General features: G+C 43.7%; 1 protein-coding gene across 2 annotated transcripts in view; it reads left to right on the top strand.

Annotated features, from left to right (window-relative positions):
- The window catches only part of st3gal5 (ST3 beta-galactoside alpha-2,3-sialyltransferase 5), a 67,009-nt gene that overhangs the window by 6,918 nt on the left and 46,201 nt on the right, over window positions 1-13,890 (top strand). The window contains exon 2 of one of the 2 annotated variants that reach the window (XM_072256639.1): window positions 13,049-13,155. The exons of the other annotated variant lie outside the window; for it this stretch is intronic. Within the exon in view, the coding sequence (XP_072112740.1) occupies window positions 13,118-13,155 (38 nt within the window). The 5' untranslated portion in view covers window positions 13,049-13,117. The remainder of the gene's footprint in view (window positions 1-13,048; window positions 13,156-13,890) is intronic. 2 annotated transcript variants of the gene reach the window in all.

The raw sequence follows: 13,890 nt of genomic DNA, 5'->3' as shown, positions 1-13,890 counted from the left end.
ACGGATGTGCTGCTAAATCCCTTCTTTACCACTCTGTCTACTTGCATGGCAGCTTTCAGCAAAGGGCAGTTGTACTTCCAGGTCCCTCTGTTCTGTGCACTTGTCGGTGCTCTGCCATTCACCTATGCAAGTCCTGCCCTGGTCTGACTGTTAAGAAATGAATCACTTCATAAATAAATTGAAATCCATAATTTGTCTCCATAACTGATCAAGATATCTTTGTAATTCATTGTGTAACACCCTGGGAAAGGTTTCACTGCTAGCGTAATGGTCTTTCTGTAGAAGCAGTGTTTGGGTTATGGTGAGAGATAACGGGTGCTTCGGAATGTGAGCTGGATCCTTTGATCGGTGGGAGATGAAGAGAGAAGATGCAGGAGGTAACTGGTTGTAGGATTCGACCTGGTGGAGGACTGTGATTCAATGGAGAGATGGCACAGTCGATTGAGGATAGGTGAATTATTACTTTTGGAACAGTTGAGTTCCAACTTGTTCACACATGACTGTTTAATTATAATGGGCCCTTTTTGGTTTTTCTTTTCTTTACTGACCCTTTAGTTAAAATTCATAAATATAATTCCTTTGATCGTATGCAGTGTGCTGTCTGTTATTTCTTGGCACTGAGTTGTAACAGGGTAGCAAATTACACAGCATCCACCCAATCTGGGGTTTGGCAGGCAGGGAGAGCCGTCTCTATCTCATGGGTTTGGCAGGATTGGAGTGTGTATTCCCTAGCCTTGCGCAGCCCCGGAAACCAGTGGGATTTTAATTGCATTGTCAAGAAAACCCCTTAATTTGATGGTGAGGGTGTGGATGTGGTGAGGAACTACAAGCACCTGTGGGTGCATATGGATGACAGACTTGAGTGGAGCACCAACACAGAGGCTGTGTACAAGAAGGGCCAGAGTCGCCTCTACTTCCTGATGAGACTGAGGTCTTTTTGAGTATGCAGGCCTCTCCTTCGCATGTTCTACCAGTCTGTTGTCGCCAGTATAATCTATGTGGTGGAATGCTGGGGCAATGGCATCAACAGGGGTGATGCCAACAGTCTCAATAAACTGATTAGTAAGGCTGGCACTGTCACGAAGTCACACTGGATTAACTGGAGGCTGTGGAAAATTTTGGCAATTCTGGACAATGTTTCTCACCCTCTGCAAGCCACCTTGGCTGAAAAGAGGAGCACTTTTAGTAATAGACAACTGTGCTGTTCTAAGGCATGCCATGAGGTCACTAGGCTCTATAATGAGTCAACCTATAGCTGGGGGGAATTGATGACACCCTCCTGTTTGAGTTGCTATTTGAGGTAACTTTTTTTTATCATCCTTACTTCTCTTCTAATATTTGTATATCTGTGCACTTGCAAAGCTACCATGACACTAATTTCTTTTGGGATCAATATAATATCTATTATATAGAGCCTATAAAAAGTATTCTCCCCCCCCCCCCCCAGAGGTTTCCCGTTTTATTGTTTTACCACATTGAATCACAGTGGATTTAATTTGGCTCTTTTTGACACTGATCAACAAAGACTCTCTCGTGTCAAAAGTGAAAACAGATCTCTACAAAGTGATCTCAATTAAATACAAATATAATACAGAAAAAAAATTGATTGCCCCCCTCAAGTCAGTATTTAGTAGATGCAGCTTTGGCAGCAATTACAGCCTTGAGTCTGTGTGGATAGGTCTCTATTAGCTTTACAAATTAGGATGCTAAAATTTATCCCTAATTTTCTTTACAAAACTATTCAAGCTCTGATTGCATGGGGATCGTGAGTGAACAGCCCTTTTCATGTCCGGCTACAAATTCTCAATTGGATTGTGGTCTGGACTCTGACATGACCACTCCAGAACATTAACTTTGTGTTTAAATCATTCCTGTGTAGCCTTGGGTTTATGCCTGGTCATTGTCTTGCTTGAAAACAAATCTTGTCCCAAGTCACAGTTGCAGACTGCATCAGGTTTTCCTGCAGGATTTTCCTGTATTTTGCTGAATTCATTTTGCCATCACAGTGAAACACGGTGGCTGCATCATGCTGTGGGGATGCTTCACTGCAGGGGGCCCTGGAAGGCTTGTGAAAGTAGAGGGTAAAATGAATGGAGCAAAATACAGGGAAATTGGGAGACTGAGGTCGGCTGGAAGAAGATTCTATGGTCTGATGAAACCGAATTGAGCTTTTTGGCCATCGTGCTTTCTGGTAAACCAGCTGAGATTTCATGGGAGGTTTCTTTTTCAACAGTGGCTTTCTCTCCCATTCAAGCTGTGACTGCTGAAGCACCTGTGCAACAATTGTATGCGCAGCCTCTCTCATCTCAGCCACTGTAGCTTGTAACTCCTCCAGAGTTGTCATAGGTTTCTTGGTGGCCTCCCTCACTAGACCCCTTCTTGCACGGTCACTCACTTTTTGTGGATGGCCTGCTCTAGACAGGTTTATAGCTGTGCCATATTCTTTCCATTGCTTGATGATTGACTTAACTGTACCTCAAGAGATTTTCACAAATGAGAAAATCTGCAGATGCTGGAAAGCAGGTCCACAGCACCTGATTGGAAAGCTGAGCCTGCTGGGCCTGAACACCACCTTCTGCAACTGGATTCTAGACTTCCTGACTGGGAGACCTCAGTCAGTCCTGATCAGGAGCAGCATCTCCAGCACCACCACACTGAGCACGGGGGCCCCCCAGGGCTGTGTGCTCAGTCCACTGCTGTTCGCTCTGCTGACCCACGACTGTGCAGCAATACACAGCTCAAATTACATCAAGTTCGCCGATGACATGACTGTGGTGGGTCTCATCCGCAAGAACGATGAGTCAGCATACAGAGAAGAAGTGCAAGGCTAATGGACTGGTGCAGAGCCAACAACCTGTATCTGAATGTGAACAAAACAAAAGAGATGGTTGTTGACTTCAGGAGAGCGCGGAGCAACCACTCTCTGCTGAACATCGATGGCTCCTCTGTAGAGATCGTTAAGAGCACCACATTTCTTGGTGTTCACCTGGTGGAGAATCTCACCTGCTCCATAGCCAAGAAAGCCCAGCAGCGTCCCTATTTCCTGTGAAGGCTGAGAAAAGTCCATCTCCCATCTCCCCGCCCCCATCCTCACCACGTTCTACAGAGGATGTATTGAGAGCATCCTGAGCAGCTGCATTACTTTCTGGTTTGGAAATTACACCGTTTTGGATCGCAAAACCCTGCAGCGGATATTGAGGTCAGCTGAAGGGATCGTTGGGGTCTCTCTTCCTGCCATTACAGACATTTACACCGCACACTGCATCCGCAAAGCTAACAGCATTGTGAAGGATCCCACGCACCCTTCATACAAACTCTTCTCCCTCCTACCATCTAGCAAAAGGTACTGAAGCATTCAGGCTCTCACGACCAGACTCTGTAACAGTTTCTTTCCCCAAGCCATTAGACTCAATTCCCAGAGTCTAGTCTGACCCCAACCTACACACACATGTGAACACCACTGTACTCCCTTTGAGAATTTTTGCTAAATTCTTTCTCAATTCCTGCTAAAACAATGTTTACATTGTATTTACATTTACATCACTTAATATTGTAATTTGTCCTTTACTGTGCCTATTGTCTTGTTTATTAATTATTGTACTGTCTTGTATTTTTGTGCACTTTATGTAGTCCCGTGTAGGTCTGAAGTCTAATGTAGTTTTGTGTTGTTTCACGTAGTCTAGTGTAGTTTTGTGTTGTTTCAGGTAATCTAGCATAGTTTTGTGTTGTTTCATGTAGCACCATGGTCCTGGAGGAACATTGTTTCATTTTTACTGTGTACTGTACCAGCAGTTGTGGTTGAAATGACAATAAAAGCGACTTGACTTGAAATCCAAGCAACATGCACAAAATGCTGGAGGAACTCAGCAGGGCAGGCAGCATCTAGGAAAAGAGTGCAGTTGACGTTTTGGGAATCCAGGTAGATATGGTTGTAAAGAGAGCTTCTGGCATATTGTACTGAGTACAGAGTTGGAATATCATATTGAAGTTGTAGAAGCCACTTATTAAGGCCAAATTTGGAGTATTTTGTGCAGTTCTGGTCACCTACAGGAAGGACATCAATAAGATTGAAATAGGACAGAGAAAATTTACAGGACTTCAGTTTCTAAGTTATAGGGAGTGATTCAATAAGTTGGGAATTTTATTTCCTGGAATGCAAGAGAATGAGGGGACAGTTGAGATATAACAAAGAAAGCTCTTTGTTAGCTGTGGTGGTTGTATGTCCAAAGTCTATGACAGTGGCTTTGTGAAACAATCTATGTTCTGTACCTATTCTGGTATCTGGCCCCACTTTTCCTTCGCTACACCAACGACTAAATTGGCGCTGCTTCCTGCACGCATGCTGAGCTCGTTGACTTTATTAACTTTGCCTCCAACTTTCACCCTGCCCTCAAGTTTACCTGGTCCATTTTCAACACCTCTCTCGCCTTTCTAGATCTTTCTGTCTCTATCTCTGGAGACAGCTTATCCACTGATGTCTACTATAAGCCTACTGACTCTCACAGCTATCTGGACTATTCCTGTTCTCACCCTGTCTCTTGCAAAAATGCCATCCCCTTCTCGCAATTCCTCCGTCTCCGCCGCATCTGCTCTCAGGATGAGGCTTTTCATTCCAGGACAAGGGAGATGTCCTCTTTTTTAAAAGAAAGGGGCTTCCCTTCCTCCACCATCAACTCTGCTCTCAAACGCATCTCCCCCATTTCACGCACATCTGCTCTCACTCCATCCTCCTGCCACCCCACTAGGAATAGGGTTCCCCTGGTCCTCACCTACCACCCCACCAGCCTCCGGGTCCAACATATTCTCCGTAACTTCCGCCACCTCCAACGGGATCCCACCACTAAGCACATCTTTCCCTCCCCCCCCCCCCCCCAGCTTTCCGCAGGGATCGCTCCCTACGTGACTCCCTTGTCCATTCGTACCCCCCATCCCTCCCCACTGATCTCCCTCCTGGCACTTATCCTTGTAAGTGGAACAAGTGCTACACATGCCCTTACACTTCCTCCCTTACCACCATTCAGGGCTCCAGACAGTCCTTCCAGGTGAGGTGACACTTCACCTATGAGTCGGCTGGGGTGATATACTGCGTCCGGTGCTCCCAATGTGGCCTTCTATATATTGGCGAGATCTGACGCAGACTGGGAGACCGCTTTGCTGAACACCTACGCTCTGTCTGCCAGAGAAAGCAGGATCTCCCAGTGGCCACACATTTTAATTCCACATCCCATTCCCATTCTGACATGTCTGTCCACGGCCTCCTCTACTGTAAAGATGAAGCCACACTCAGGTTGGAGGAACAACACCTTATATTCTGTCTGGGTAGCCTCCAACCTGATGGCATGAACACTGACTTCTCTAACTTCCGCTAATGCCCCATCTCCCCCTCGTACCCCATCCGTTATTTATTTTTATACACATTCTTTCTCTCACTCTCCTTTTTCTCCCTCTGTCCCTCTGACTATACCCCTTGCCCATCCTCTGGGTTCTCCCCCCCCCCCCCCTTTGTCTTTCTCCCTGGGCCTCCTGCCCCATGATCCTCTCATATCCCCTTTGCCAATCACCTGTCCAGCTCTTGGCTCCATCCCTCCCCCTCCTGTCTTCTCCTATCATTTTGGATCTCCCCCCTCCCCCTCCCACTTTCAAATCTCTTACTAACTCTTCCTTCAGTTAGTCCTGACGAAGGGTCTCGGTCTGAAACGTCGACTGTACCTCTTCCTAGAGATGCTGCCTGGCCTGCTGCGTTCACCAGCAACTTTGATGTGTGTTGCTTGAATTTCCAGCATCTGCAGAATTCCTGTTGTTTAGGATCCCTTTATTCCCACTCTCTGTTTCCTGCCAATCAGCCAACGCGCTATCCATTTTTGTAACTTTCCCATAATTCCATGGGCTCTTATCTTGTTATCTTATCTTGCCTCATGTGTGGCACCTTGTCAAAGGCCTTCTGAAAATCCAAATATACAACATCCACTGCATCTCCCTTGTCTAGCCTACTTGTAATTTCCTCAAAAAATTGTAATAGGTTTGTCAGGCAGGATTTTCCTTTAAGGAATTCATGCTGAGTTCTGCCTATCTTGTCATATGCCTCCAGGTACTCTGTAACCTCATCCTTGACAATCGACTCCAACAACTTCCCAACCACCAACGTCAAGCTAACAGGTCTATAATTTCTTTTTTGCTTCCTTGCCCCCTTCTTAAATAGCGGAGTGACTTTTGAAAGATCATCACTAATGCCTCTGCAATCTCCACAGCTACATCCTTCAGAACACAAGGGTGCATTCCATCTGGTCCGGGAGATTTATCTACCTTTAGACTATTCAGCTTCCTGAGGACTTCCTCTGTCGTAATTGTGACTGCGCACACCCTTGAGTGTCCGGTATACTGATGATGTCATCCTCAGTGAAGATTGATGCAAAATACTCGTTCAGTTCCTCCGCCATCTCCTTATCTCCCATTACAATTTCTCCAGCATCATTTTCTATCGGTCCTATATCTACTCTCACCTGTCTTTTGCTCTTTATATACTTGAAAAAGCTTTTAGTATCCTCTTTGATATTATTTGCTAGCTTCCTTTCATAGTTAATCTTTTCCCTCTTAAGGACCTTCTTAGTTTCCTTTTGTAAGCTTTTAAAAACTTCCCAATCCTCTGTCTTCCCACTAATTTTTGCTTCCCTTTTACCGCCGAAGCCTGTTGAAGCCAAAGCCCTACACTCTGCTACTACTCACTCCACTGCCCGCTCCAACAGCTGCCTGTTGTATAGGGTGGTCTCCTTTTGAACTCTCCGCGCTGTCCTGTTACGTCACACGCCTGCGCAGTCTCGTCCTTCTTGCACTCGAAGTTTTTTAAAAAACTGCCTTCCTTCATGCTGCCTTCATTTACTCCATGCTGCCTATATTTATTGTAGGTATTTTTCCGAACTAAGTTTCCACTATCCCTTGAAAACCATGGCTCTCTCAAACTTTTAACCTTTCCTTTCAACCTAACAGGAGCATAAAGATCCTGTACTCTAAAAATTTCACCTTTAAATGACCTCCATTTCTCTAATACATTCTTCTCATAAAACAAATTGTCCCAATCCAATCCCTAATCATAATCTCAGATCCACAAAAACTGGTTTGCTTAGTGTTCCTGGAGACAAAGACACAAAAAGTACTGCAGATGCTCGAAATCCAGAGCAATATACAATGTGCTGGAGGAGCTTAACAGGCCACGCAGCGTCTACAGATGGGAATAAACAACCGATGTTTCGGGCTGAAACCCTTCAATTGATGAAGAACCCTCCTGGTTCTCCTGTACATCCTGGTTCATCTGTGGTTTTTGGTTTGGCAATGTACAGTGAGCTTTTGTAGGCACATACTCATCCACACAGGTTTTAATGAAGTCAGTAACAACTGCAGCATACTCATCCAGATCGAAAGACAAATCCCTGTATGCAGTCCAGTCTACCGATACAAAGCAGTCCTTTAGGCACTCCTGTGTTTCCCTTGTCCAAACCTTCTTGGTCCTCACTGCTGATGCTGCAGTCTTCAGTCTCTGCCTGTACTCAGGGAGTAGAAGTACAGCCAGGTGATCAGACTTCCCGAAGTGAGGAATGTTTATGATAAATATTTTAGCATGTAGTACTGTCCACAACAAATCTGAATCCTATGGAAATAAATGTGGGGAGATCTCATCCTGCGAAACCTTTTTGCACCTCCGTTTCAGTTGTTGCAATGATTTAACCATATTGTACTCAGTTTGGCTGACCTATTATTTGGTGCCTAGCAATTTAGATTTGCTTCATGAGGGAAGACTCTAATAAAGGACTTGGACGATCATAACTTTAATTTTATCGTATAGAGTAATGTTTACTACAATACAATGTTTGTGCTACATTAGAAAATTCCTTTAAACGCAAGTTGGGGATTTACGGTGCTCTCCGCAAATTAATTTTTTTTTCCATGGGTTTTTAGAATATCTACAATGGGCAATATATAGCGCATTTAATTTCTGTGGTTTTCAAATGTGCGGTCCTGTGGTAGCATATGCCATTTGTGCAGATGCAGGCATTCTCAAACTTTGTGAAACTGCATTGACACAAAACCTAACCAAAACGTTATAGCCTGAGAAGTAATGCGCAGTACTTGGAAGTTGCCCCCCGCCCTGTGATGGTTCTCCTTTGAGGCTCCTAAATCTAACTCGGGCAGTTGATTTTTGCCTTTCGATAATCATACAGCACAGAAATGAACTCTTCAGCACAACTGGTCCATGTTGACCTAAGTACCACCTAAGCTGGTCCAGTTTGCCTATGTTATCCCCATATCCCTCTAAGCCTTTCTTTTCTATGTACCTGTCCAAGTACCTTTTTAAGATTTGATTTACGTGTCTGAGCCACTATCTCCATCAGCTCATTCAATATACTGACCATTCCCTCGGTGAAAATGTTGCCCCTCAAATTCCTGTCAGACCTCTCCCATCACCCTAAAAGGTCTTGATTCCCTCTCTTGGGAAAAACATTGCACATTGAACCTATTTGTGCCCGTCTTGACTTTACACACCTCTAAACGATTCAAAGCACATTTATTATAAAGAATATATAAATTATACACCTTGAAATTTGTCTGCTTACAGGCAGCCACGAAGCAAGAAACCTGTATAGCCCAATTTAAAAAAAAAAATGAACAGAAACCACTGGGGGGGCGGGGGGGAAGGTGGGGGGAGAGGAGAGAGAGAGAGAGAAAAACAAACATACATCATGCAAACAATAGAAGTAAGCCAACAGCATCCCAAACTAGACTGAGTCCCAGATCTGCTGTCAGAGCAGGCCCAAGCCTTGGTCCCTAGTTCATCACACCAGCAGGGCAGAAATGCACAGCTGTTGGATCAGTTTACAGCCTTGGCGCTGCAGAGAATGGACTAAACATTTGTGGGATAGCAAGTGAAATCAACCCTACCCTTGACTCTGTACCCGGCTCTCGGGCCAATGTTTCAGTTGTCTGACCATTGAGTAGTACCACGTTCTAGGGCCTGAATCCAGGCTCGGTGACACACCTGGGCTGCCCAGTCCGAAGCTGTTCTCGATGTCACCATCGGCTCTGTGCTTCGAGCAATCCGACCCATTGATGGGCATCGACTCCCCTCCAAATCACTCACTCCATCTCTGGTAGCGATGTGAACTCCGTCTGCAGCCCTGGCTTGAACACATTGTACCACTCAGTGCCCCAGCATGGCTCATCACCCCGAACCAACCTCACCTCTGCCAGCCTCCTTGCTGTCTGCAGTGATAGTTCAACCCAATTTGCTTCAGAAAAAAAATGCTGTAGGTAATGTTTTTAGTTGATTCTTTTGGCTTATGATTTACCAGTAAGCTGTTGCACATTTTTGGTAGCACAGATTGAGATCACTTCTCAATTTGCTGTGTCCAATAAAAGAAAGTCCTAATCTGCTCACCCTCTCTCCATAACTGACAACATCCTTGTAAATCTCCTCTGGATTCTTTAGATTTTTAGATTAGATTATGAGGACACTCAGTCCTCATTTATTGTCATTTAGAAATGCATGCATGCATTAAGAAATGATACAGGTTCCGGTCATCAAGGGAATGGCGGCGTAAGGAAAAGGTCTCTCGACAAAAAAGAAGGTAAACTGCCCCAAAATTGAATTTAGACAAATACTTAATATTGCATAACTATATTAATAAAAGGGGCAAGGATGATGTCTAAGAACAAGATTAAAAAGTCCGCTCCGAAGGCTGATAAACATAAAGAGACGCAGCAATGCGACGGGCCTAGCTCCCTCACGGCAAGCCAGGATGGAGATAATGAGGGGGAATCGGTGACTCTGTCTTTGATTCTCGGAGAGATTCGCGAGTCCCGACAAGATAACAGCAAACAGCTGCATGATATTAAAGGAGAAATAGTAAAAACTAACTCGTGGATAGATGAAGCCGAAGCGAGGTTTGTTGGAATTGAAGAGAAGCTACAAAACGCCGAGGAAGTGATAGCAGAAATGCTGAAGCTGCGAGACCAGCTCCAGTGGAAACTAATAGATCAAGAAGGCCACTCAAGGGAAAATGTGAGCATTTACGGAGTTCCCAAAGGAACTGAAAGTAAACCCGGATTGATGATTCCCTTCGTGGAGAAGCTGCTTAGAGAGAACCTTGATATACCGGCCGCAAAAGACCTACAGATAGAAAGGGCTCACCGCGCGTTGGCACCACAGCCCCCGGCAGGCGCCCAGCCCAGATCGATTCTGGTCAGATTTCTCAGTTACAGGACGAAGGAAGAGGTACTCAAACGGGCATGGCAAAAGAAAGGTTTCATGTGGAACAACTGTAAAATCAGTTTAGACCACTATTACGCACAGGGGATTCTTGCCAGGCGGAAGGAATATACGGAAACACGGAGGGTCCTGAAGGAAAACAACATCAAATTCCAGACCTTGTATCTAGCTCGGCTGAGAGTCTTTTACGACGAAGGGACAAAAACTTACGCTACGGTGGAGGAGGCAACGTTGGACCTGGTGGACCGGGGACTACCTATTAAAGTCACTACTGGAGAGGATTCGGCAGAAGTCGTGGCAGTTAGTGGGGCAAGGATGCTCCACACGACCCAGAGTGTCAAACTACAAGGAAAAGCTGCAAATATTCAGACGCGAATGTACAGAGAATACAGATTAATTAAGAGAAATGACTGAAAAGAGTAAATTGGACTTAAAGGTGAAATGAAAACTGGTAACTGAAAATCAACTAGATGGATTAACTTGAATGATAGCAATATGGTCAAAACATAAATAGGAGAAAATTTTCTATGATTATTCAAACTGCTGAGGGCCCTCTAACACAGGGTGAAGATAGAGGTTATCCCTCTGAACTGAGGCGGGTCGGTGCTCAGGCCTCACTGTGGGAAGTCGGGAAAAATTTTCAAATGTTATACGTTCAAAAATGTCCAGGGTGTGGTTATATGTTTTGGTTTACTGTTGAGAAGGGATTCCTTACTGTTTGGTTAGAAAAGGAGAGTTTTTTTTCTACTAGAGAAAAATGCAAACTGAATTGGTAAAAATAACTTCCTATAATGTTAATGGGGTTTTGAATCCAATTAAAAGAAATAAGATTATGTCTGAATTGAAAAAAGAGAGGGCACAAATAGCTTTCCTCCAGGAAACACATATGAGCCAATCTGAACATGGAAAATTAAAAAGAATGGGCTTTAAGCATGTATTTTATTCATCATATAAATTGAGTCACAAAAGGGGGGTAGCTACTTTAATATCAAGTACTCTTAATTATGAACATATTTCAGAGACTAAAGACAAAGAAGGACGGTTTGTAAAAATTACAGGAAGAATAGAAGGTACAGAAATAACATTGCTGAATGTTTATCTGGGACCTAAGTACCTTAAGTAATGTTCTATGAATACCTTCCCAATATATACTTAATTTAGGGCAATCCCAGAAAATATGAAAATGATTTGCCTCCTTGGCAAAATTAAGTAAATAAGTACATAGGGATTGGATAATTATGTCTGGGGGCAGGAGCAAGCATGAACAAATTAGGATATAAACACCTACAACGGTTGTTACATAGGCTTACATACAACATTTTGGACCAGTAGAAATGGTCCAGAAGAGATATATGGAAACTATTATTACTATTTTTCTTAACAACTAACACCATTACTTAGCCTAATAGATTAGAATTACCACTGTACATAATTATCTATTTAAGTGTCTAATTTCCTTTTATATCATCTCAATGTGTACTTAAGAATGTATAAATAATTATAGTTTTATACATATAAAAAAATGGAAAAGGTTATACATGTGAAAAAAGTACATGATACTTGTGAATTCCTTATCCAAATAAAAACAAAATTCAAAATTTAAAGAAATGATACAATGTTCCTCCAGAGTGATAGCACAAAACAAACAGGACAAACCAAAGACTGACACTGACAAGACCACATAATTATGACATATAGTTACAGCAGTGCAAAGCAATACCTTAATTTAATAAAGAGCAGACCGTGGGCATGGTAAAAAAAAAAAAAAAAAGTCTTAAAGTTCTGATCGACTCCCGATAGTCCCCGATAGCAGGTGGCGGAAGGAAGAAACTCTCTGCCATAAACCTCCAGGCGCCGACACCTGTTGATGCATTGGAAGCACCTGACCATAGCCGACTCTGAGTCCGTCTGAAAACTTCGAGCCTCCGACCAGCCCTTCGACACCGAACACTGAGCACCGAGCACTATCTCTGCCTAGTGCTTCGACCCCGCCCTGGCCACCGAGCCACAAGCAAAGCCGAGGACTCGGGGCCTTCCCCTCCGGAGATTCTGGATCACACAGCAGCAGCGGCAGCGAAAAAGGCATTTAAGAAGTTTCTCCAGGTGTTCCTCCGTTCTCTCACGTCTGTCTCCATCAAATTAGGATTGCGCACGGTGCCCTACTTGACAGATTACAGATATCAATGGCAGCCTTCCTAGATCAAGGAAACTAAAATTGAACACAGTATTCCATATGTAGCCTCACCAATGACTTGTACAACTGTAGCACAATATCTCAACATCTATACTGAATACCCTGACTGAAAAAGACCAACATGTGAATATTGCCTTCACCATCCTCTTGATGAAGGGTCTCGGCCTAAAATGTCGCCTGTTTATTCTCATCCACAGATGCTGCCTGACCTGCTGAGCTCCTCCAGTGGATTGTGTGTATTGCTCTAGATTACCAGCCTTTGCAGTACCTTTGCATCTAAGTTCACGATCCTCTTTATCTGCCATGCGGTTTACAGGGAACATTGTGTTTGCACTCCTTGCCCTGATGAAGGGTCTCACCCTGAAATGTCGACCGTTTATTCCTTTCCACAGATGCTGCTCGACCTACTAAATTTTCCAGCATTTTGTATGTGTTATTCGTAGTTTGTACTCTTAGCTCCTCAGGGCACTATTATTCACTGTGAATTTCATACCCTCACTTGTCTTTCCCAACATTCCAGATTTTGAACTTTGGTACATTAAGGAGAAAACAAAACACTTTCTATGTCTCATGAGGTTTTTTTGTTTGCTTTGCAGCTGTGCTCACTTGAGATCTTGCCAGAGTATTGGTAATCGCAGTGCACATAACCAGTGGTGACGTGAAAAATGGGAAAAGCTAGATTTATCTTCAGAGGACCTTTAAAGTAAGATGCGTATATTTAGCATTCTATGTGTCATTGCAAGTTGAATTTTTGTTTTGGGTTCAGCATTTTAAAAAAAGAATATTTATGAATTATTGCGTGTGTTTAAGTACAGATTGGTGCTTATGAATTTGTTTTCACGATGCATGATTGTGAAATAATTTGAATGGCATCATTTTACGTGGAGACACTGCGTTCAGTTCTAGTCACCTTATTACAGGAAGGATGTGGATGCTTTAGAGGGAATGCAGAGGAGATCTAAGCAGTTGCTGCCTGGACTGGAGAGGAGCAACATCTCCTTGCGAGGAAAGGTTAAGTGAGTTGGGGCTTTTCTCTTTGGAGTGAAGGAGGAGGAAGGGGTGACTGGATAGAGGTGTATAAGGATGGACAATTGACTCCTTTTTCCCAGGATGGGCAAGACTACTACTGTGAGAGGGAATAATTGTCAGGTGATTGGATGAAAGTATAGGGAGTTGGGTCAGTGTTTGTTTTTTTACACAGTGTGGTAGGTATGTGGTTTGGTGGTAGAGGCAGATACGTTAGGGGCATTTCAGAGACTGGGATAGGCATATATAGGAAAGAAAAATAGAGGGCTATGCAGGGAGGAAGTAGGTTAAAAGGTTGTCACAACATCGTGCGCCAAAGCACTGTGCTGTATTGTTCTGAGTTGGAATTTTCAAATGAGATAGGAGTGTTGGATAAATCATTTCTAGGATATGCTGTGTAGTTAAAGCAGAT

Source organism: Mobula birostris, chromosome 4, assembly GCF_030028105.1.
Source record: "Mobula birostris isolate sMobBir1 chromosome 4, sMobBir1.hap1, whole genome shotgun sequence".
Lineage (NCBI taxonomy): Eukaryota > Metazoa > Chordata > Chondrichthyes > Myliobatiformes > Myliobatidae > Mobula > Mobula birostris.
The sequence above is the reverse complement of the archived record's forward strand: the minus strand, read 5'-3'. Positions and strand labels throughout refer to the sequence as shown.